Consider the following 26,257-nt stretch of genomic DNA (forward strand, 5'->3'; position numbering starts at 1 on the left):
GACAATCTGAAAATAATAAAGGTAGCTGGCACTGTCTGATGATCATGGACCAACAAGTGTGCTCAAAACAAGATAGTCTCCATGACTGACAATAAGCAATAGGAAACATGGTAGATATCGTCAATCTGATATTCCCAGTGCTAAGGGAAGTCAAAGAAATGCAGATGTCTGTGTTACTTTAGAGCAGTACTTATCAGTACAGCGCAAAGACTTTCCCAAAAATGGAAGAGTAGAAACAGCGACATACTTTCCCATGATGACTTTCAAAGGCTTGTAACAGCTGAACATTTAGCTGGTATCTCCAACTGCTTCAAGAAAAAAATGTTGTGATAAACAGTTATCACTGACACGGAAGAGGCCTGTCTGTTTGGAAAGGTTCTCAGAAATCAGCAGTATTCTCCCCAGAATTCACTTCTGTTTGTTTGTGGTTTACTTTTTTTTTTTTTTTTTTTTTTTTTTTTACTTCTGTTGTTGTTGTTGGGTTTGGGTTTTTTCTTTGATTCTTTGTTTGTTTTAGGAGGAAAAAAGGTAGATAAATATGAGGGTGATACCAGACCTGGTCCATGGCAAGCAATGCCATTTATAGAATCATAGAATACCCCAAGTCAGAAAAGACTCACAAGGATCATTGAGTCCAGCTCCTGGCTCCACACAGGACTACCCAAAAAACAGACTATGTGTCAGAGTGCATTGTCCAAATGCTTCTTGAAATCCAGCAGGCTCGGTGCTGTGACCATTTTTCTGGGGAGCCTGTCCCAGTGCCCAACCACCCTCTGGGTGCAGAACCTTTCCCTAACCCCCAGACTGACCCTCCCCTGTCCCAGCCCCATGCCATTCCCCCAGGTCCTGTCACTGTCCCCAGAGAGAAGAGCTCAGCACCTGCCCCTCTGCTCCCCTTGAGGGAGCTGCAGGCTGCCATGAGGCCTCCCCTCAGCCTGCTCTGCTCTGGGATGAGCGAATCAAGGGATCTCAGCTGCTCCTCATATGTCTTGCCTTCTAGACCCTTCACCATCTTTGTAGCCCTCCTTTGGACACTCTCTAATAGTTTTATGTCCTTTTTATACTGTGGTGCCCAAAACTGCAGACAGTGCTAGATTTGAGGCCACCACACCGCAAAGAAGAGAGGGACAATCCCTTCCCTCAACCCACTAGCAGTGTCATGCTTGATGCACCCCAGGGTAGGGTTGGCCCTTTTGGCTGCTGGTGCACATGGCTGGCTCATACTCAACTGGCCATTGTCCAAAGCCCATAGATCCCCTTCTGCAGGGCTTCTGTCCAGCTGCTCATCCCTGAGTCTGTACATATAGCCACAGTTGCCCCTTCCCACATACAGAATCGGGACTTGCTCTTGTTAAACTTCATATAGTTGGTGATTGCCCAGCTCTCAAATTTGTCAAGATTCCTCAGGTATATATTCCTAGATGGAGTCAACAGCTCTTCCCAGTTTAGTATCATTCTCAAACTTAGTATGCCTTCAGGTCTGGCATTCTTACGGATTTCTGTAAGACACAAAAAAACAAGGATGTGCAGGGAACACAGACTAGTTGTGGGACTTTGGGATTCTATTCCAAGCCTTCTCTACTGCTCCTTCCCCACCATTTAGGACCCCAATCTCACATTTCTCCATTGGCCACTGGCATTAGATAATTCACAGAAGGTCCTTTTCCTATAACTGTCTAGGAGGAAAATCCTGCTCACTCCCTGCCTCACTCATTTCTCACCCAGAAAATTCAAAATGCATTTGGAAAGTGTCTGTGAAAGGTTTTAACCACCCTGCTAAACCCCTGAGTGCTGCTTTTAAAGACTATCCATTATTTGGAGGAGGCTCCTGACAATGTCCTGGGAACATGAGACCTGAGCCTGCTTCAGCAGCTGGCTCTCCTTCCTGGCACAGAGGCAGGCTGTCACGGCGCTGCCGGCTGAGTGCAGCTCACAGCCACCTCATCCCTCCACAGCAGGGGCACTCAGGACAGGAGTCTGATGGAAAAAAAAGAAAAAAGGAAAAAGAAAAAAAAAAAAAAAAAGGCTTCATTTTGCTGGAAAATGCTGATTAATCAAGATTGAGCATTTTCATGGGAAAAAATTTGTCATTTGTCTCGTTTGACAAACTTCCAAAGAAATAGAGGAAGGTTTGCGCTTGTATCACACTTTCTGTCTTCTGTATCCTTGCCTAATACCTGATAGGTGACCAAAGCTCCTAAGACTTGCTTCTTCACAGTTTAAGGCTCCATCTGCTAGGGATGAGGGCTAGCTGACAACCTAGAGGGTTGTGCTTCTGGGCTCGAGTTCATTAATTTTTGTGGTAATATAAGCATCCCTTTTAAAAATCAGCTTTCCATGGGAAATAACAAAATTATGACTTTTCAATCAGAAATAAAAGAATTTCCAGCAGAAAATGAATTCCAGTTTATGTTTGTTTTTGCTTAGTAGGGAGCTAACCTTTCCATAGTTCTTAGTCTCAAGGAAATTTTCACAAATCCAGTGATACCATTGTGTCAATTCTGTTTTTCCTTTATTTTAATGGTTAAGTAGGTTAGTCAAAACCAGCTGCATGTACTAGAGATGCATACATTACTCAAATTCTACCTAAATTCTCAAAAACAGTCTCCAATTACAATGTAGACTGTTAGTTTATTGTATTTGACTATCAGTGCCTTAGGCTGTCCATTTAGCCATATTTATCCTTAGAATATTTAGTTGCAGGTTATACATGCTTTAGCTAAAACTGCAGAGCAACTTCATCTACCATGTAGTGATCACATACAACCATGTGAAGAAAAATGAAAGTTAAATGAAGGATTGTTTAAAGGTATGACTTTGTTATCATTGTACAATGTTCTTATGTTATTCAGTGCGACCTCTTGTGAAAGGACAACTAACTACAAACAAATATTTCTTTGAGAAAAATATATCTTTGTGTAATGCTCATATTAAAATCATCACTACAATACAATATTAGTAATTTTATTTTTTATTATAAACTAAAAGAGAATCATAGGAATCAATTTAATCCAATCACACAACAGCGTTTTTTTTAATTTTCAATTTATATTTATTTTTCAAAAGTAATGCTGTAATATATGTATCATGTACTACAGTATACTGTTAAAATGAGGAAAAACTAAAAGCCTCAGAAATTCAAAGCCTAGATTCTGCAAGTATTAGAGAAAGGAAGTACTCATATATATGTCAAAACATTACAGGAAGTGGATTTTGTTTAGTTTGTTATCACCTTTTAGTTGCCCTGTATGTTAGGCATAAAAACAGGACTGATAGAGAGCTTCTGTGCCATGCATATCTGTACAGCAAATCCATTTGGAATATTTTTTGCAATAAATTTTCTTCAGGGGTGATAAGTACAGGAAGGTATTCTTGATTCTTATATGACATCCTTTAAAAATTCACAGGCTGTAGTTAGAACACCTCTCTTAAATGTTTTCTTTGATGCTTGTGCAAACTTTGAAAGCAGCATTATTTGACCATGTAGGCCTCTGTGCCATAGTCCTCCTTCGTACTAGTATCAGCAGCAGTATTAGTTCAATATTGATGTTACAATGGCATTGCACTATGTTTTGTATTCATATAGAAAAAAACACCTCAACAGGATTTAATGTATAAGTAAACATCATTTTTGTGTGGGTAGAATTTGCATGCATGCCATGTCACCAGGTGTAACTGGGATGTAGCTTAGGTGAGGACCAAGGGCAAGTAATGGAGACTGAACGTGGGTCTGGAGTCAGCATGGCTGACTGCAGCATCTCCTCGTATCAAAACTGACCCTGCACACCCACCCTGTGGGCTTGCATTCAGGGTCCTGGCAATGCCCATACTTTGGTGGTGGGAGGGTAAGAAAGCCAATGCTTTCACTCTTTGGAGCATCTTAAAAACTGATAACACTGGTGTTGCCATTCATATCCTAGAACTTATGAACTTCTTTATCCCACAGGAAAATATTTCTCTTTTAACTTGTTCTAATATGAAGGCACTTTTCCCACTGGAAATTGACATTAATGTTACGGGGAAGTCATCATCTTTGATCTCTGACTTCCTCCATTTTCCTACTTGTCTTCATGGGATCTGTTATTTGGATAGGCATTTTTATAGATTACAGATTCCTTTGAAAAATGCCTTTTGGTACATCCCAAATATTGACATGGGTCTGGTAGCAGTGTTTGAGCCTGAAAGAAAGCTTGGAAAGCAAATGGTTAAAATTTTTTGTAGGAAGTGATATATGGACCATTGAAGCTCTGAAGCGACTGAAGTGACATTTGTTTATATTTTGCATTAGGAATACTAGTCACCACGTGGAATATGTGACTTAACCGTTTGTTGGATATTCCTGTGTTAAAGCAGTTCCCGATTTCCTCCAATGACTTTGGTGCTGCATAATGCTCAGTTCCTTTCTCTTCCTCCCAGCACTCCCAGCTATAACTATGCACCAAACATGGATAAGCACTGGATCATGCAATACACAGGGCCCATGCTGCCTATCCACATGGAGTTTACAAACGTCTTGCAACGCAAGAGACTTCAGACCCTGATGTCAGTTGACGACTCTATGGAAAGAGTGAGTTCAAGAAACTACTGTGAATGTTTTCCTATTAGTCAGTATAAAATTAAACAAATTCTTTCCTTACCTTCCCCAACCACAACCTGGGAAAAGCCCCCGGGATGCAAAGAATTACTCCATATATCCCCAGTCCAAATGAGTTCTGGATATATTCTGTGCAATGTAGTGCCAAGTTCCTTGCTTGCTTCTTTGAATTGGTAGGTGAATAAGCTGAAGATTGTTTTTTAATGGAAAAGTCAGTGGGCCTAGTAGAAAGCCTGGTATTAACAGAATATGCATCACCTGCATATCCACATGGATAGATGCAGTTGAGCACATGACAATTTCTCTTCATTTCTCACACTCCCTTCACAGTTTGTCCTTCAGATGAAATTTGGGAATTGGCAAATCACAGCAACTCAGGTGTCAGTCTGCTAGTGTTTGCAGAAGTTAGGCAATGCAATGTACAGCTAATTATAGGTAACATGATACATGAACTATGAGGTGTAGTTTGCATGACTTTTTGTTCAAAAATCAAGCACCATGACCAAAGATCTTCCCCCAGAGAGTTTTTTTAAACTTTAATAAAAATTTACAGCCTTTTCCCAAGCCCACAACTGTAAGGAATGAGAAAGCTGTAGACTAACACAGTAAATCAAGTCTGAGTACCATTTGCCCTAAAGCTGTAGCAGTTTTTTCCCAAGCTGTGTTTGAGTATACATTGACTTTTGGACACACTAATGTAACTACATTAGTAGTACCTTATTTTGTATTATAATTTTCTGTATGTCCTCTCTTTCCTCAAAGCAAATTCCCTGCTCTGAAATATGAAATTGTACTTGTGAGTTGAATGTTTTTAGCAGCACAGTAGAGACAAGACGTAAAAATGCCCGTTCACAAAACGTCTTTTTCAGTTTCATTGATATCATGTTTGGTTGTGTGTATTTAAGGTAGTAAAATGATTGTTATAAATGATTATACAGAAAACATGTTTTGCTACATTATATTCTGTTTTTCCTTTGCTGTATTTCAGTTATACCGAATGCTTATGGAGATGGGAGAACTGGAGAACACCTACATTATTTACACTGCTGACCATGGTTACCATATTGGGCAGTTTGGACTGGTCAAGGGGAAGTCAATGCCATATGACTTTGATATTCGAGTTCCTTTCTTTATTCGTGGTCCAAGTGTAGAGCCAGGATCAGTGTACGTTCTCTTTTATCTTTAGCACAGCTGTTAAACCTAATGTACAATGTTTCTAAGTGCATGTAATTACTGTTCTGTCTAGCTTCATTTCATAAAGGATGCCCTATTACCACAGAGCAATGCCTTCTTAGAAGAGTGATGTCTTTCACTTTGCATGGTATTCATAAGTTGTTACACAGATGAAAAAAATGTGTGTGTAGCCCTGTAGTGCTAGAGTTAAAAAGTAGGTGCTTACCTTCTGCAGCAGAATAGCTATCTGGCTGCATGACCTCATTGTCAATGATACGAGAATAACATCACTATTGCACCTCCTTCTCTCATTGTCCTTAGCTTTTTCTTTGTAATGATATTCTGCAACAGTGGCCTGTTCTCAGAGTTGTAGCCTTCAAAGGGGGTTTCTAAACATAGCGCTTGTGTAGAGCTTTACATCTTCAAAGCCCTGATAAACATTAAATACTGTTCTAATTCTGAGCGAATGTGAAGACTTGCATATTGAACACATGACAACTATGACCTTTTCTCTTGATTTGCAGAGTGCCTCAGATAGTTCTGAATATTGATCTTGCTCCAACAATTCTGGATATTGCAGGACTTGACACTCCTCCAGATATGGATGGCAAATCTGTCCTAAAGCTTCTAGACCTGGAGAGACCAGGAAACAGGTGGGTCCCAGCTCTTTTTGTTTTTGTAGCCAGTTCAGAAGCAAACACCTGAGTAAATGAACAACTGAGTGGAAAAAGAGGTTCTGTGGAAATGAGCTGTGTCAGGCCAATGACCACAGCTTCCACATTTGAAGACTCTCTTAAATAGCACGTCTATAAAATTGCAGATATACATAAGCAGGGAGGTGGTTTTAAAAAAATAAATTGTTAACACTAGCAGTGCTATATATAGGTGCCAGGAGTAAATATTTTTATTTTGGTTTCAGGTTTCGAACAAACAAGAAGACCAAAATCTGGCGTGACACATTTCTGGTGGAAAGAGGGTAATTATTAGGGGTGAGAGAGTTTCGGAAGGGAACACTCTCTTGTACATGCTTTCCTTTCTGCTCTTTCCTCTTTCTCTTTATGGCCAGCGGAGTAGTAAATTTTGGAAGCAAACTTACAGGCCTGACTTGTTTTCTAATTTCCCACCATGGGCTATGCATGCTGCTGTGCTCCCAGATCCCTTCCCTCCAAGATATTTGAAGGCATACTCTCCTAGCAGCTCTCCTAGCCTATACTTCCTCCTTCTATAACATTGTCCCTGTGACCACTTATGTCATCATCTGACTCATTTTCTTTTCAATTCTCTGCTTCATATCCAGCTGTGCAATATCCTGTTATCAACTGATTTAGTATTTTCCACCACAGATCAGAAGCATTCTTCATTTTTGTTCTAGCTAAGACATACGTGTAAATGAGATTTATGACTATAGCTACTTTTTTCTCTGATACCTTTTTACTCTCCTGCCTTGACAATTACTGCTGAGAAAATTTTCTCTGGGTTAAAACTTCACAGCAATTTCCTTGTGGCATTTTATGGTTTTATGTATTATGAAAATCTTGTGTGATGTACTGCAAAACAAGACACACTGTGCTGAATGAGTATGAAAGCCCTGTAGTCTCTTCAGCTGTGTTCTTCATTCAGACAAATATTGCTTCAGCGTATTTTCTTTTGTGAAAGAACATACGTTTATTTATGAATAGTGCTGAACTGTATCAATTAGATATATTTCAGTAGTTCTTATTTCTCATTGGGCAAATTCCAGCAAATAGCCTGAGCCCTTTTTTCACCACATGACCTTTTGGCATTGAAGTCACTAGCAGAAATGTGGGGATTTTCTCCCTTAGAAGACTCAAATATTCAAGTAGCTTTATTTTACCAGTTAAATTCACCATCTCCAGAGCTTAGAGTAATTTATGTAAAATATTCAACTTTTTTTTTTTTTTAAAGAAAATTTCTACGAAAGAAGGAGGAAAACAATAAAAACACTCAGCAGTCTAATCAACTTCCAAAATATGAGAGAGTAAAAGAATTATGCCAACAAGCAAGATACCAAACAGCCTGTGAACAACCAGGGCAGGTAAGATACAGACAGTTGCAGTCCTCTTTGTGCTACAGGGAAATATGCATGTCTTTCACAAGGGATCAAATGAATATCAGGAATATGTTTTTTTGGATCCTTAGCAACCATCATGCTTTTTTATTTATTGAAACTCCTTGCATGAGGGAAGTGATTGTCATCTGGTGTTCAAGTATTGTGTTCAGCTTTGAGCCCCTCACTACAAGAAGGATACTGAGCTGCTGGAATGTGTTCAGAGGAGAGCAGCGAAGCTCGTGAAGGGACTAGAAAACAAGACTATGAGGAGTGGCTGAGGGGACTGGGTCTGTTCCATCTGGAGGAGGGGAGTCTGAGGGGAGATCTCATCACTCTACACAACTACCTGAAAGGAGGTTGTAGTGAGATGGGTGTCAGTCTGTTTTCTCAGGTAACAAGTTATAGGACATAAGGAAATGGCCTCAAGTTGCACCAGGGGAGGTTTAGAGGGGATATCAGTAAGAATTTCTTCACATGGTTAGGCGTCAGAATAAGCTGTCCAGGGAAGTGGTGGAGTCGCCACCCATGGAGGTATTTAAGAGATGTGTGGACGTGGTGCTTATGGACATGGTTTACTGGTGGACTTGGGAGTGCTGGGCTAATGAGTGGACTTGATAATCTTAATAGACTTTTCCAACTGAAATAATTCTAAGAAATTAAGAAAAAATGTGTCACACTCCAAATTCTGTTCAACTGACTCTGAATTAATGCTATATGGTAATGTGTAAAGCTGAATTTACCAGGGAAGGAATCGAAGGGAGCTGTGTGCCTTCACGCTGACACCACCTCTGACCAGTGCAAGCAGGGGCTCTGGCACCGTCTCACACCCTGCTGTCCTCCCACCCCATCCCCATCCCAGTCCTGCACACCTCTCCTGAGGAGTGCGAGGTGATCTCTCCCAGGCAGGCGCTCGCGCTTTTCCCTCAGATGTTTGCTCAGACCGCGGCAGCCGGCTGTAGGCCTGGCACTGAAATGCCGGCGTGCTGTTTTGAAGGGGAGTATAAAGCTGTACTGTGCTGTGCTTGCCTTTGCAGCCACCCATGGAGCTTCACCCAGGGCAGGTAGAGCCCTGTAAAACAAACCCAAAGGCTCTCGGGAGAGCCTGCACACTTACAGATGTACGCCTTCCCCACCTTGCTCCTTGTCACTCATTAGAGCGTAGTGTTACGGTAAATCTCCGTTAATCCCACATTGGACTGGAGTATGTTTTGGCTGGCACATCCTTGGTCAGGTCCTCTGCCACAGTTCCCACCTCACACATGCTCTTTAAACGCAGCCACTTTTAAGGGGGTATGCACAATATCACAGTCTAGCCCAAGGGCAAAGTTTTCAGGAGTTCAAACACTGCCATTGTAAACAGAGATTAAATCTGAAAAACTGAATATTTTTATAAAAAAAATAAAGGAGATCAATGGAGTCATTTAGACTGTTAGACGCTAAAATGTTTAGTTTTAAAATACTAAAATATTTTCTTTGCAATTATTTCTTATATTTACTACCTCTTATGCCAAAATCCAAGTTTGGAATAATTTTCTTTTCCACATGTGAATAGACAAGGTTAAGTGTCCTGACCAGGTATCCCAGCTGAAGCACAAGGGAGGGCTGCTCCCAGCCCTGCTCCCAGGCCCTTTTGGAGAACTTGACTTTCCATCCTGTGTTGGATGGAAACTCGCCTTTGATCAAAGGGCAGAGGAAGGTGAATGTCTTGAGCTGGGAAGGAGCTGACAAGAGCAATGGTGCTTGATACCAGATCCACTGCCTATGGACTCCCCTCAGGGACCTTTAGATGCAGAAGACATGTTGGCTCCACAGAGCCCAGCAGCCAGCTCTCATGGCTGAATGAGAGGGACAAGGGTGAACTGATCTTCTTAAGACAAATTTTCAGCCTGAGCCACTGGTGCATATAAATTATGTTCTTAAACAAAGGGATCAGAGTTGTCCCTGATCCCTCTAACATCCTGAAGGCTTCCTGCAGGGATACACATTTGCAGACAGAGCATCCTGAGGTGTATTAGTGCATCCTCTCGGCATGCTCTGAGCTTGTTCAACCCATGGTGCACAAGCCTGTCTCTCACGACCCATTCACTCCTGTTCCAACCTTGTGAAGCAAAGGCAACTTCTCTTGCAGGGGCTGGCTACACATGGTACTTGTGGGCAAGTCAGCGTAGCATAGACTGGATGTGAATTTAAAGAGCAGCAGTAGAATAACATAAACTTCAGTGAGGCATTGCAGTGTGAAGTAAGTGTCTGCAGGATTTTTTCCACTTAGTAAAATTCTTGTAGAAAATTAAAAGTTAATGGACCAAATAATTTCACTTTAGCCCAGATGGTTTCCATTGTTTAATATGAGGGATCATAGTTTAATATGAGGTTCCTCCAGCAGATTTCACCTAATTGCTTTGCACCTCTCGGAAAAAGGTAACATTTGTATGTGGTTCTTAATTTCAATTCATTTTATCTTTTGAGATTAGTAGCTTTCATTTCAATAAAAAAGGTGCACATATAGAAAAAAAAATCTTCATATTAATTTATGATTGTTTATGTAGTACTTCCTACCCTAATTAGTTGTGCTTAAAATCATTTTAATTAAAATCACCTTTTTAGACTTGTGATTGCTGACAGAATTTTAGAGAATGAAATTACTGGTCAATGGGAAGTTGCTGCTAAACATCTGGAACTAAGAATAAACATTTGGTGAATTAATACACTGTCTAGTGCATTTAGAGAATGTTCTTCATTTTAACTTACTTTAGTCAATATCTAGTTCATTTGAAATCAAGAATGCAATTGGGATTTGAAAAAGACGATAATTCATTTTTCCTGTTCTAAAATGATGTGTGATACTGAGACCTGCTACTTCCAGTCTCCAGGGATGTGGTACTCAGGAAAATAATTGGTTTATCTCATTTTATATTTAATAAGTAACCCATTAATTAATTAATTAAAAAAAAAAAAAAAAACTAGCATAGTTAAGAAAATTTTCAAACTAAAAATTTCAAAATATAATTTTTCTATATTTTTCTACTTCTGGTGTCTATCAAAAAGTAGTTTAACATAAAAAATAAAATATTAAACACCTGTAAAATTGTTGTCATTGTTCCATAATTACTTAAAGTCTAACTACTGTTTGTCTAAAAGAGAAAGGAAATGTAGGTTATAGATTATATTTAGCTGTAAGTTAGCAAGACCTATGAGTTACAGAAAAAAATGATTTGGTTTCATAAGAGAAAATAGTTATAAAATATATATGCAAAATAAAGTTAAACTTCTTTTATCATGATTTTTTCTGATTTAAATTTTTAGCACCATTGATAGATTGAATCATTTTCATTGTAGAGCACCTTCCCCCCCCCCCTTTTTTTCACAATCCGCCTTTTATGGGAAGATGATTTCCAAAAGTTCTGTCACATCCTTGAGAGCATAACAGAAATTAGATGTGCACAACTGCAAGGACATGTTTCACTTCTGAGTTATGTTCAGCCAGCCATTAACTTGAACCAACAACCAGCCCTTGTGAAGGGGAGAAGCACGCATACTGAGCTGCATTAGAAATAACACAGCTAACAGGTCATGGGAAGTGATTGCTTGGTGTGCATTTGGGTTGGGACCTCCATTAGCAGTGGGACACTAGTGAGCTGGAGTATGCCTAGTAGAGGACCCCAGAGATGGTCAGGAGATACTGAGGAGGGGCAGAGGTTTGTTTAGACAGGAGAACAAGAGGCAAAGGGAGATCTAATTGCTGCCTTCAGCTAACTAACAGCTACTTAGAGAGAAGACAGACCCACGCACTTCTTGGAGGTGCACAACAGAAGGGCTATAAGCAACAGGCAAGTTGCAGTGAGGAAAATTATGACAAGGTGTATGGAAAAAAATGTTACCATAACAGTGATTAAGCACTGGTGCTGGTTGTCCAAAAAGGCTGTAGAAGGTCCATCCAGGGATATTTTCAAAACCTAATAAAGTTGTTCCTTCTTTGAGGAGGACGTTGGACTAAATGACCTCCAGATGTTCCTTCCAGTAATTGCACATGCTCCTGTTTTTTTACTTGCTTAATTCCTGGACATGAGGATTTTGTGTTTTCTTCTCCTCCTCAACTTCATAACTTGGGAAGGATTGTTAATTTTGTCTGTCCTGTAAATGGGGTATAGGTCACCTGCAATGTTAGAAAATGGACCGGTTTTCAGCTTCTGACATGACCTAGTTGTTGACCTGTGCTTACCAGCATCACACAGTTGATCCCGTCCCACCCAGGCCAAAGTCATTCCCACTGCACAGGGAGCAGCAGCGAGGTGGGCTCTGCTCAGCTTTGGGGGTCAGGGTGAGAGTTTCCTGCTTCACATCCCACAGAGGGCTGCAAGAAATTATGAAGGGAACCATAGGTTTCCTTCTGAGTTTGTTGGCCAAATTTGTCACCAGTTTATGTGATGTAGCTTACTAAGGTCACCTGATTGAGTTCAATTGTTTTAGTAGTGACTATTGATGATTTTTGTCACAAAAATAGTATACAGGTATGTTTTGTTTTGTTTTTATATATATTTCATTGATACATATTTCCCCTCTCAGTTTTACTGTAATGAGGTACACATTACAAAAATAACTATTCATTGGCATCATTGTTACCCATGCCGTCATTTTAAACTGGGAAACAATTGATGCAAATTTTAACTAAAATTGTGTTAATTTTCCAGGAAAGCAGAAATAACAACATGTAACAAATGTTTCTCTGGATTAACGTAGCCTTATCGTGGCACAAATCTCTCAGATTTCCATTGAAATAAGATGAGATGAGAATATATGTTAGTTCAGGAGGTTTAGAGGCAAGCCACTCTTAAATCCTGTGGCAGGTTATTTTTGTTGAACTCACTCCATCTTCCTACCCATGAAATTCTTCTGGGTACTTTTGAAAATATCAAAAAAAGAGCATGTTAATGATGTTTTCATTTATACCTTTTCTTTCTCTCTTCCCTTACATAAACATGTAATTAATGAGTTTAGTTAATTCATCAGTATTTATTCTTTCTCTCTCACCAGCCTGAGTCATTTTCCTGAGGCAAAATTTTGACTTCTGGGACTTAACGCTGTTTCTCAGATAGCAGTTACCTTCTGAGGTCTTGTGCTGAGTCCTGGTGTCTCCAGTGCACTGTTCAATCCATAATTTATAATCAGTATCAAATCCATAGCCAAACATGCATTTTTATCCTCTTGTAAAAAATACACAAAACCACAACGTTATTTTAAGATTTTCCCAGCAGAGGGGAAAAAAAAAAAAAAAAAAGCCACCCTCCCAAAATGAGGACTGTGAAGCTTTGTGTTTAAAATTTGAACTCTTAGGTTGGATGACTCAGCAACCAAACCTAGACTCAGGTCTGTTTATTTTATGGGCATACATCTCCAACCATCTGCTCTGCACTACCTGCCAGTTTGTAAACAGCGAAGGTCTGAAACTTGTAAAGATCTGTAGTCTGCTGCCAGCTCAGATAAACACTGACAGTGGGCAGAATGGAAAACTGTGTCATGCTACGCAGGTTTGTATGGCATGCATGCCCATGAACCCAAACCGAGCTACATAGGTGCCATGCCACAGTCACTGACCTTCCTTGTGCTCATTTTTTTTAATTTTTTTTTGGTCAGCTTTAGAGATGCAGAATGCTGTACGTATTCACAAGGAAGTATTCCAAAGCTGCCCTAAAGAAATAGTGTTCTGCTTGGAGAATATCCCTGAAGACTGTACAATGAAATTTTACTTAGATTAGATCTCAGTGTATTTTACAGTCATTTAAGGCTTTACAGGTAGTCACTGGAGACATGCTGTTGAATCCAAGCATCAGCTCTGCGGTAAATGTGCAAGATTCTTCTGGCTGTGATCCAAAGAGCACGTTATGCAGTCTGTACAGACCCCTTATTTCTCATTAATCCTTTGACATTTAAAAATCTAGCATAAGAATTGAATTTTATTATTCATATTTATATTTATCACATTATCATATCAGCATTCAGTATAAGCATGTCTGTTTTAACACTGAAAGAATACTTGCCATCAATCAGCTTACAGATAATATTGTAAAGGAAATTAGAATGTGGCTTATTAGGTGTAGTCTGGTTTGGCTCAAGTATCTATGTTCTCATAAAATAAATATCACAGACCATACATTTGTAAAGGTCAGCTTTATGACCAGCTGCAGAGTATGAATAAAAACACATAAGCTGGTAAGAGCTGGACAGAAGTGTCAGATGGCTGGCCAGGAACTGACAGCCAGAACCCAGGCACCCACTAAAACCCAACTAAAATTATGATATGGCACATAAACATCACTCATTGATCCTCCTGGTTTCAGAACAACCTCTTGACAATTACAGGAATAGAAAGGCACTGGTCATGAGTATGCAGGAGTGCATTAATGTATTGCTATTCCATATGCTGCCTCCCGCCTCAGCTTGTTTCTCCATTTTCTATCATATTGCACCTATTCAAGCAGAGCTTCTTACAACATTGTCAAAGTGAGATATTAGCAGCCCAGACAGAGTAGATTAATGCAAGAAAGAAAGCTTTTTCCTTTTCTTTTTTCTTTTTCTTTTTTCTTTTTTTCTTTTTTCTTTTTCTTTTTCTTTTTTCTTTTTTCTTATTTCTTTTTTCTTTTTTTCTTTTTCTTTTTCTTTTTCTTTTTCTTTTTCTTTTTCTTTTTCTTTTTCTTTTTCTTTTTCTTTTTCTTTTTCTTTTTCTTTTTCTTTTTCTTTTTCTTCATAGTAGCAACATTCATTTGGGTTGAAAGCAGTGTCAGTTAACCCCATCAACCTATTTTGCCAGAACATCAGTTCAAGGCTGGTTCTTTGCCATCTGTACATTGGTACCACCTTTTCTTAATCATAATTCAGAAGGGCATCTACACATAGGCTTAACTGGAAGCATATGTGTTTGGGACCAGTCATGTGCTTAAAGCTAAGTGCATACTTCAGTGCTTTCACAACAGCTTTTGCAGCTATTGCTCAGTTTGGACCCTCCAGAGTCATCCCTCACAGTTGACAGAATCATACCTGCAATTTTGTTGCTCAAGATTTCATAGGAATTGCTAGAAATTATGATATCCCTAGTTAAAATACTATCCTTCTTATGGCTTACAACCAAATATGAAGATAGGTTCCTTTATCTCCAAAGATAATCCTTCAAAGCATGCTATTTTGTATTTCAGCCTAAATATTTCATATTTCAGCCTAAATATTTAAGCTTCCTAACAAACAGAGTGCAGTTCTTTCCAGATTTGACAATTCTTCAAATTTAAGCAATTCTGAATCTGAAGCACTAGCTCCATTCTGGATAAAATCCAGAGATATTCCAGTCTGGGAAGGTCTTTCTCTGGTTTCATCTCTTCCATAGAACAACTATGTTCAGCATTTTTGCCACCATCTTATCAGGGTTCCCTAACAGAAATACCTCTTGGTGAAATGCCAAACTAAGAAGCAGTTTGATGTACCAAAAACATTTACACAGAAAATACAGATTACGCAAGAATCATTTTTATGACTTTCTGTAGAACTCCTTGGTGGTTGTCATTTGCAGTGTTTTAATTCTAAAGTATCCATTGAAATACAGTATAAATTAAGTCCTCTGCAGATTAAATGTGTATGATCCAGTAGGAACCAATTATTATTGTCATTGCTATTTATAGCCAAATGGCTAAATCTATCTTTGAGTGTCATTGGCTCCTATTTGCTTGAACCTGAAAGCAGAGATTTGTTGGATAATAACAGAAGTTTGTTGATGTTGAGCTGCTACTACAGACAAGCTAATGGATTTGGTAAGGAATGCTATGTAGGTGATGTTTGATATCTTGACCTAAGCAAGTAGACTTCTAAAGCTGACAATAAGGTTCATGCATTTTTGTAAACTAGAAAACTGCTAGAGCCATGACATTTAAAATCAATCATGTCTATACATCAAAAATGCAACACTGTATAATCTGAAAACCTCCTCCTAGGTCATTTTCTGTCTTCTGTTTCTTAAACACTGTGAAGGAGCTTGAAACTGGCAAATTTCATATAGTTATTTCTGTTATACAATGATTAATTTCTTCATTCTTGTTTTCTCCTCAACTTCTGTCCCTATGAATTTAACTGAATGTATTTATAAAGTCTCTTCTACCTTCCCCCCTATATTACATCAGTTTTTACAAGACAAATCACTTCCTGATTTGTTGAACCACTGACCATTGCACTTTTGGGGAAGACTTTCTCAGGGGTTAAGGCTATATACATATATATAGTTGTGTTTGAATGTATTCTAGAGCTGAGAGTGGTTCGACAAATGGCAGTCCACTTGTAAACTAGAGGAGATTTTTATTAAACCAAAATGCAACAATTCCAAATTCACTGAGTGAGGCTGACACACTATCCTTGTGAAACAGTTGTTCAATATTCAAACACTGTTGAATTGTGACTACACAGAGTAACCAGGAGCACCTAGGAGCCTTGTTTAGGACCAAGGTTCATGACTACACTGAGGAAATGCACAGAGGACATGGCCTTAGCCTGGAAACATTTCTCAGTATTCAGGTCCAGTTCAGCAGAAATAAACTGCTGATGATCTGTGCTATTTACTATAGCCAGCTAATTACAGGGCACTTCTCAATGTGCTGTGTGAGATTGCCTCTTTGAATGGCACAGAGCAAACAAGAAGACTCAGTTCTTATTGCAGTAGCACTCCCTAAACCAGATTCCTGTGCTGGTACTGCCAAGTCCCCTGGCATCCAGGCAGATCTGCTCAATGCTAATAGAGGAATTTGGTACACATGTACAGTCCATGGCAGCGTTTTCATCTAAACCCTTTCCAACTTAAATCATACCTTTCTAAGCAGGAAAAAAAGAGAAATCAGATCTTGATGGCATGTTTAAGTTCATGAAGCCTTCCTTTTCATGCTTTATCTTAGCATTCCCTAGGATGAATAATAATACTTCAACAGTCATACATTACCAAAATCAAAAAATCATACAATACCACCTGTATTGTTGCTGTGTTGTGTTTCTAGTCACGTTTTTCAGTGTTTCATAGCTTTGTGATAAGATCTGACAAGATATTTTACACTGAAGTGTTTACTGCAAATACAGGGTAATTAAATTGCATCAAGACCCTTAACTTGCCTACTGCTTTTCTACCTTACATGAATTGTCTAATTAATTTCTGCTCTATATATAGCTGTAGCAACTCTCTCAAAGATGTGACGATCTATTAGCTAAACAATGTTGATTTGAAATCCTGCTCAAGTGGATATTTACAGTGCAGCACAGCACAATGACTCGTGCTGAATGTATATATTTATGCCTTAGGTATCATAGGATCATATTGAAATAGATTTACTTAATTTTAAGGCTGTGGCACAAACTGATTGATATCAGGAAATCGTGACCCTAGGTAGCTACCACGTCATTTGCTGTTGACTTGCTCACATAGCTCTAAGTTGCAGGTGGAGCTCTGCCAGCTGCAGCACAAAGCAAAGTGACCCAGTACAAACAATACTCTTTTAATCCACCCATTTACTCCCCTTTGCCTTTGAAATGACTTTATAAGGGCAAACTTATAAATCCCAGATGAAAATACATCATGCCAATGACATCACCAGAGGAAAAGCTCCTGCTGTGGTCTTACTGCAGTCCATGCAAGCCCTCCCATCCAGCAGCAGGCATGCATACTTAGGCATTCAAACTTCAGGTTGGGCAGAGATTAAAGGACCTTGAGCTCCCAAGTGATGCTCAGCTCTTTTGCACCTTTATATCTAAACTGCTTCTGCAACTTGCTCTTCCACCTTTGCTTCCCCTCTGAAGTTCAACCAAAGCGGAAGGAAAGCTGGAGGTAGAGAGCTGAGGACAGAGCAAAATCATTGCTGGAGGGTAGGTGATGAAATGAGAAGAAAGAAGGAAAAGATGAGTCAATGACAGACAAAAAGGCTGGCATAGGTTAAGTTTCACAGCATGACTGAAAGGATTTAACAGCTTGCTGCAGCAAAATGGCAGGGTCCTGCTTTTCCTTTCCAATTTCTTTTCTTTTCTTTTCTTTTCTTTTCTTTTCTTTTCTTTTCTTTTCTTTTCTTTTCTTTTCTTTTCTTTTCTTTTCTTTTCTTTTCTTTTCTTTTCTTTTCTTTTCTTTTCTTTTCTTTTCTTTTCTTTTCTTTTTCTTTTCTTTTCTTTTCTTTTCTTTTTCTTTCTTTTTTCTTTTCCTTTCCTTTCCTTTCTTTTCCTTTTTCTTTTCTTTTCCTTTCTTTTCCTTTCTTTTCCTTTTCCCTTCCCTTTTCCCTTCCCCTTTCCCTTCCCCTTTCCCTTCCCTTCCCTTCCCTTCCCTTCCCTTCCCTTCCCTTCCCTTCCCTTCCCTTCCCTTCCCTTCCCTTCCCTTCCCTTCCCTTCCCTTCCCTTCCCTTCCCTTCCCTTCCCTTCCCTTCCCTTCCCTTCCCTTCCCTTCCCTTCCCTTCCCTTCCCTTCCCTTCCCTTCCCTTCCCTTCCCTTCCCTTCCCTTCCCTTCCCTTCCCTTCCCTTCCCTTCCCTTCCCTTTTATTATTTTATTATTATTCCCTTCCTTTCTTTTATTATTTTCTTTCTTTTTCTTTTTTTTTTTTTTTTTCTTTTTTAGCCCTTCTTTTCTCTTACTGATAGAAACTAAGTCATCGTGCAGCCAGAAGCAGGGACCATCCCTTATTCCTATGGCAACAATTAATTGTTAGATCAGCGTAGTTGTCTTGTGAAACATCAATATAAGAAGGAAACTCATCAATATAAGAAGGAAACTAAACATGGGGAAAATAAGAAAATGTATATAAATTAAAAGTTAATGGAGACATAATTAGTTTATATATGTGGCAACATTTTAGTTTTTTTTTTATAATTATTATTTATGGATAAATGGAGACTCAGAAACCAAACCTAATATTACTGGATTTCAAAGAATAGTTTGGTATTCATAATGGGAAGGAAGGTAGAAAATGGGGGCTGAAAAGGGGCAGCACATCAGTCATAATCTTCTTTTATGTGCATTAATGCATTTTATAGATCTAAAATGAGCAGAAGGACCATTATGTCTTACTGCATAATGCATGCTTGGATTGTGATTGTACTGGTATGGGCAGGTTTTCAGGAAAGTTAGTCTAAAAATTCTGTCTCAGAAATCTGAAGCATCTTCATAATGACATTTTTTTAAGTTAAAAAAAAATAATGAACTGAATCACATTTAATCCCTGTTTTAGATAGAGACCTGTCATTGGCTCTAATGAAACACAGAGAGTCTTGTTTCAATGTTAGTCACAATAACCTTAAATTTTTTCTAAATGGCTATTGAAGCCACTCCTGGAACCTCTTGCTATATTTAATGTTAGACAAATAAAATATTTATTTTACTTTAAAATGGTGCTTTTGTGACTCATTAAAAACTAGTACCACATGTTTATAAATGTAGTTCGTACCTAAAACATACGGGAACTATAATGTAGCAGTCACTTATCCTGTAACAAGCTTGTCTTATCATGATACAAAGAGTGCACATGCTAACACAGAATACAGTCTTGCAAAGTGTTATGGCTCTCAGACACCTTTCCATGTAGAAAGTCACCTTGTCACATGTAGGTGTAGGTTTGCACTGAAAGCCTGGGAATGAGTATAATTTCTCAGACAGCAGTCAAAGGCGTGCAGGCCCATGTCCTTTTAAACATGGTTTAGTGTTCAGAGATCAAAGTCGCACCAAACCACCAGCAAGCCCCCTGAGTCTGTGATCCATCATTTAGCTCAACCCACGTTAGGCCAGAGTGTGCTTTCATGGAGCTGTGGTTCAAAGCCAATATTTCACCATTTCATAGAGGGATGATGCTGCCATTAAAAGCACCACAGAAAGCCTGAAGCAGTTATGTTTTGGGGACAGGAGTAGTGTTAAGTATGTGCTAGATTATATATTTTCCATCTCCTTCTCCGTGCTCTTTAAAGTGACTGCTGTGTATAAGGCAGGAATTGTTTTCTCTTGTGTACAACCACATCAACTCACTCCTCAGGTTATCAGGTCAGCAAATCTACCTGAGGCTTAGTTTTCTTTCTTCATTCTTCAGTCAGCTTGACAGCACCGCCAAAACAGTCCAGAGCAGTCATTAGCTAATGGAAGAGACTTACTGAAATGTGTCTGCTCTGATACTAGTGTTCATTTCAAAAATCAAGTTGGAGACTGCATTAGGACCAGCATCTAGCTGTCTTGCTTTTATTAATGAGGCAAGAGAAAGCTCAGCTACTCATTCATGAGAACCCAAAAAAGGACACCATACAGGCAAACTTAGCTGAAACCGTAACTAAAGGTTCCTGTTATCAATTGCATTACTGAATTGTGTTCTCCACACTATCCAGCCAAACTTAATTGCTTCATATGAAGTCTGGTCATTGTGGTTTAGGATGCATAAGTGAAGGAAGCTCACTGGGTAATGGTTGCATTAGAACTATAAATAAACATAGCTATTTCTAGTTCTCCCTATTGTTATTTGGGCTAAACTGACTTAAAATCACAGGCTTCTTAGCATGTGTGGTGTGTTACGTGTGCTAGCTATAACTCCACAGCCATATAGGGCAAGCTTTGGGCATGGGCAAAGGAGGGCTGGTCTGTCAGCACCTATCCTTAGGGGAAAAATAAAGGAATAAAAAAGAAGAAAAAAAAAGTGCTTTTCTAAAGACAGTTCAGTGCAGAGAGGAAATTAAAGTCTCAGTTGCTTTCTGTTTTGAAATGTGAAGATGGTGGGATCCACTGGAAAAATCCACCTGGATTCTTCCATCTGGATTTAGTCATGTTGATAATCAAGTCAGACAGATATTGTGCAGACAAGCTGGAAAAAAACCTCTGTTTCCTCTCATTCTCCCTCACTTGCTCTGATATTCAGCACATGTACAATGTTGTACAGGTACTCCTTTCGGACTGCACCTTTTCCTCCCAGACTTGATACAAATCTCAAGACTTAGTGATCCAAAGGAGTTTATCCAAGTTCATTTATTTGTTTGCTGTCCCTGAGGTTTTTGCCTTTGCTCTTTTCTGGAAATTTTCCCACCTGCTGGGTGGAGTGAGGGGGCTGCAGATATTACACTTTTCAGGCTTTTCCCTTCTCACAGAAAATATGAAGAGTCACTAATGTTTTCAGCTCTGTGTGGCATGGTTCACAGGGATATGTGTTAGGGTGCAGTTCCTACCTCTGGCCTCTGGTAGGGAAATAAATTACATGTTGTTAGAGTTTTATGTATTTTTGCATAAATCACATCTACAGTTTGTCCTAGTCTTTTCCAAGAACCCCACAAGTTCTTCTTCATCTGTGGAGATTTTTTATTTTCCCCAGAATCATGCTAGAGATTACAAGTTACAGAACAAAGAAGCAAAGTTTGTTTTTTCAAAGGGAAAAAAAGTTGGTGAAAACAGCCCTGACAGCTGTGCTCTGTGGCTCAGTAAATTAAGAGTTTTTACTTGCTCCTTTCAGGGATGTGTTTAGTCTAGATACTCTTGATTTATACATCTTTTTGGCTGGGTTGTATTTTATTTTTTTTTCTGCAGATTTGCAGTGATTTCATTCAAGCTTATGTTTTCCTAGCATGGGAGATATGTTGAGAAGAATGAGTGAGTTTAGTTCCTTAAAATGTTACCCATCTCAATCTGTTCTTTAAGGGACTGCTTAGTTCTTAAAGAAATTTGCTTGCCATATTTTACAATCCACCTGAAAGTAGCAGGGTTTGACAGGCTGCTGGGAAATCATCTTCATGTCTCTCTCTCTCTCTCACAGAAGTGGCAGTGCACGGAGGATGCCTCTGGCAAGCTTCGAATTCACAAATGTAAGGTATCTAGTGACATACTTGCCATCAGGAAGAGGACCCGCAGCATCCACTCCCGGGGATACAGTGTAAAGACAAAGACTGCAACTGTGGAGATGCTGATTACCGAAACAGCAGGACCCAAAGAAAAAATCAAAGACAGTTCCTGAGAAACCCTAATGCACAAAGTAAGTGTTATCAGATCTCTCCTATGCTGAGGCAAAGAACAGGGGGAAAAGGCTCACAGATTTAACAGCATACTCTTGTTTTCACCTCCGTGTACAATGAATACATATGTAATTGGCAGTCAGGTTCTGCATAATTGCCTCTGTAATAACAATGATAATAACTAAAGTTGTCGCTTACACCACAGCAGGGAATACTCTTTGGGCTGGCTGCGGCAGCGATGCGCTGGTGCCACCTATCGCACTGGTGGCACACAGAAACTTGGCGACATCTGCGGACGAGCCAGTGCCCTTATTTGCCAAGGCAGCCAAAGCAAGTGCTTTCTTGCATCGCTAACACTGAATCCAAACGCTGTCTGATGCTATCCCAAAGATCTCTTTTACGTGAGGCATTGAAGTGCCGTGACTGCTGGCAGAATTAATTTCTGCCCAGCTGCAACTTTCAGGCAAGCCTGTACCGGGATCCCTGCAAGGAAACAGGTTAGATTGCAGTGTCCTCTAGTGGAGCGTGGGCTAAAGCAAATGCACAAGCAGGCTTTGAGTCAGCAGCCCTTGGGCTTGCCTCTGCTAAGGGTTTATACAGCAAAAGAAGCCGCTATTTTAAATGGAATGGGTATTTTCATCTATCTGCCTGGTAACGAATGTCTATCTGTTCTGTAGCCATTACAATAAAAGTGGAATTGGATTTCAGGAACTTTGTTCAAGAGCTCCTGTGCTTGGTTCAGAGCACTGGACTGAAGAATGAAATAGATGGGCCCCCAAAACAGGAAGATCGCAGAGACATGAGTTAGAAAAGTTAGAAGATGCTGCACAGATGTCTATGAAATAAGAAAATAATGGCAGTGTAATTCAAAATATTTCCTGATTTAAAGCCTCCTCCACTCTGCATGCGAAGAATCCCTGGTATTCTTTGTACATTCAACCGCAATATTGTCTGTCTTAAGTTCTCTCATTGTTCAGACTAAATGCTGCCGTGACATAATTTCTTCCATTTGTTGAATATGATCTAAGGAACTTCACAACATGCACAGGCAGACCACTGCTGAAAAGTCTCCATGTCACAGCCTGCTGGGGTGATTCTCAGACTGTGCAATGTGCCCCCAGGTGATCATTTCAAGAGGAGATATCTTCCATACACCTTGGAAAGAGAAGGGTTTCCAGGGTGCCAGCAAGGGCTCGGTAGGGATTGCAACTGAGGGCAGTGACTTGGAGAGAGAAAGTGAAGAAAGTGGGAAAGGGACAAACAAGTATCAAGAGCATTTGAAGGGGCATCAGAAAAGGTCAATTTGTTATGCTTTTCTCCTTTACAACATTTTTACTCCTCTTCACTTCTCCTTCTGCTCCACTTCTTATTCTGCCTCCTCTGCCAAATCCCCTTAGTGCTTGTCTGAGGAGAACAGAGGTGATGATGAGGCATTGTTAAGGGAAGGGCTAGTTCAGGCCTCAGTTTTTAGATGACATTTGGGTAAGATGCTTATGTACTCTAAAATCTTTCAGTCTCTTGATTAATAAGTAGCATCATCAGAGATTGCTACAACACCAGAATTTGTCCCATATGATCTTGTGAATCTTTCTTCATTATTTTATTGATGATTAATATGGTTGTAAATCAGAGAGAGGCTTTGAAGCTACATGGTTTTGTTTTGTGTTTTTTTTCTCTTTAGGAAGATAAATGTCTTCACTGCATGACTGGGAAGCCTTTTTTCACCTCACAGCAGGCAACCCCTGAAATAGTTTAGAAGGACAGGGTGGTTTGAATGAAGAGCTGAATGAGGCTCACTATCTGCACTTTCAATAGATTCTTTCAGGAAAGGCTCAGTATGAGTCTCTCAAAGGCACTAGCAGAAAACTTGCAGGAGAATCTATCCTGTATGCCAAAGGCAGTACTTTCTTAGAGCTCCCACTTTATTCTGCTGCATAAATTGTTATTAATTATTAGGTATCAAAAAAATAGTTTCAGTATAGATGCAACAAATGGAAAGTGATGCCCTACAACCAATTTTTTTTTTTTACAAGCTGAATTATGTATATCCAGAGATCTTTGTGTTTGTGTCTAGACAGAATATACTTTGGTGTGGTACTTACTATGGATTTTATCAGTTTGATTTGGGACAAGGTAAAAAGTGAAGGTGTTCCAGGCTGAGCCCAAACACAATTATTCCTGAACACAGCAATAAAAAATACTCAGAAGAGTTAATTATCGTGATTAATCTGACTCATATGCAGCTGTATTTGCAGAGTTCAAAAACTGTAATTAAAAGAGCTTTAAGCATGGCACTGGGCAACCAGCTCTAGGTGGCCCTCATTAAGCAGGAGGTTGGACCAGATGATCTCCAGAGATCTCTTCCAACTTCAACCATTCTGTGGTTCTGTTACCCTGTAAGTTCACTCTGATCCTACAGTGCAGGATGTCTATGACTTGTACATATAGATACGGATGATGTATGTGTGTGTAGGAGTATCTGTACATAGATAGATAATCCCATGGTTTCTGTTTTGTTGTTGTTGTTTGTTTTTCTGAGTGTCTCATTCTAGATGACTATTTCTGAGATACCGATTTTATTTGGAGATATATATTAAGTGTGGCATAAAGTCAGCCTAGCATGAAATGCAAAATCTGAAGCATTCAGAATTTCATGCTACTAATGAAAGTGTGGTCCCTGAATTATCAAAAAATAATTAAATAAGCTTCTGCAAAGCCACAGGAAAAATAAGCTGTTTTATTGAACAGCCTTCTTGCATTTTGGAATGTGCTGGTTGTTCATGGCATTACTTGTAGATATGTGTATGCAACCATGAATGTTTCTTTCTTCTTCAGAATACAAACCACGATTTGTTCACACTCGCCAAACACGATCCTTGTCTGTGGAATTTGAAGGTGAAATATATGACATAAATCTGGAAGAGGAAGAACTGCAGGTGCTAAAGACCAAAAGTATCACCAAACGTCACAATGCTGAAAATGAGGAAGGTGCAGAGGAAACCAATGGTGCTCCTGGTGACACAATGGTTGCTGATGGCACTGATGCTATAGGTCAACCCAGTTCTGTCAGAGTCACACACAAGTACAGTTGCTTTTTCTGTTTTTGTTTGTTTGATTGTTTGTTTGTTTTCCTTAAGATAAAGTCTTTTTCATTTTCTAATTGTGATATCTCTCTTTCATTATTTTAATAGAATATTAAAATTTAGTTCCTATATAAAAGAATTTAAACTATCATTGCAGATAATTTTAGATCTGCCTGAGTTGTGCTTGTTAGTAGGTAGAATCATGTAACTTTAATATGTGTGTTTAAGGAGGCATCCAGTTACAGTTTTATCTCTGAGGGGGAGTAGGCATCTCTAGAGGGGGATTCTTACTCTGTTTCAAAACATGCATCTTATGATGGATTAATCACCCCATGAAGCTGACTCTCTTGTTGTTCATTATAAAATCTGGGCTACCATCTTAGCACAGAGGCCTAAATTTTAGATCACTGTAATCCCACTCCATGTGAAGACAGATTAGATCAGCTATACCATCTTTCTTAATACTTAGGTGTTTGTAAATCTAACATTACCTAAGCTACATTAGATATGTTTATCCCTAAAGAGACCTGCAATCATTTTTCCATCATGAAACATACCTGGATTTCAATTTTTAACTCTACCCTACATCTGAATGAAAAGGCAAAAATTTCAAAGTATTTTTCATTTTAAAAAGCTAGTATGATCTGAAGTCAGGCAACACAGGTAACAAAAATATTCTATTAATCTTCCTATCACATTTAAAATATAAATAGTATTTCTTTCTCTCCTTTCAGAAACATCGAATATAACATACATGTTAATTTTGAACAAATAAAAATTATTCTTTCTTTATATTAATCATTTGCAAGCATGGCATTAATAAAGCCTTAAGTGGCTTTATAGAAAAATGATTATTTCTCCATAGTGAGTTTTGACTTTTACTAAGTAATATTCTCAGAATTCCAGTTTGTGAGTGAGGAAAAAATCATAATAGGAGAAGATGGGAAGAGATAAGCATCTAAATCTTTCTTCTTTTCTTTTCAAAAAATTTAAAAAGGGTTCTGATGGAGCAGGGCCCAAAAAAAGGCTGTGTCTATAAAACTGGAATATTTCTATATTTATGGATGTTCTTTTTGTCAGCATGGAGACTTTGAAACTCCAGTTTATAGTCTACTGAATTCTTAATCTCGTTCCACTTCCTTGGACTTTCAATTATTCTTTTTTTTTGGTAGCACTATTTTTTCAAAAACTAGTATGAATATTTTTATCACTACACTACTTTATTACATGAGTGTTCTCTTTTTTATTACTTATATGAACTTTTTGCTCTAACTTTTAATCTTTATTGATGTTTATGAATTATATTGATTTTTACTCCATTGACTATGTGTTCTATTTTTAATTATTCTGCATACTCATAAGATGAGTTGC

General features: G+C 38.9%; 1 protein-coding gene across 1 annotated transcript in view; it reads left to right on the forward strand.

Annotated features, from left to right (window-relative positions):
• SULF1 (sulfatase 1) overlaps positions 1-26,257 on the forward strand; it is a 131,571-nt gene that overhangs the window by 86,058 nt on the left and 19,256 nt on the right. The window contains 8 exon segments of the mRNA XM_068672052.1: positions 4,417-4,567; positions 5,583-5,758; positions 6,292-6,420; positions 6,687-6,743; positions 7,694-7,823; positions 21,608-21,722; positions 21,725-21,823; positions 24,639-24,885. Coding sequence (XP_068528153.1) covers positions 4,417-4,567; positions 5,583-5,758; positions 6,292-6,420; positions 6,687-6,743; positions 7,694-7,823; positions 21,608-21,722; positions 21,725-21,823; positions 24,639-24,885 — 1,104 coding nt within the window.

This window comes from Anas acuta, chromosome 2 (genome assembly GCF_963932015.1).
Source record: "Anas acuta chromosome 2, bAnaAcu1.1, whole genome shotgun sequence".
In the NCBI taxonomy this organism is placed as follows: Eukaryota; Metazoa; Chordata; class Aves; order Anseriformes; family Anatidae; genus Anas; species Anas acuta.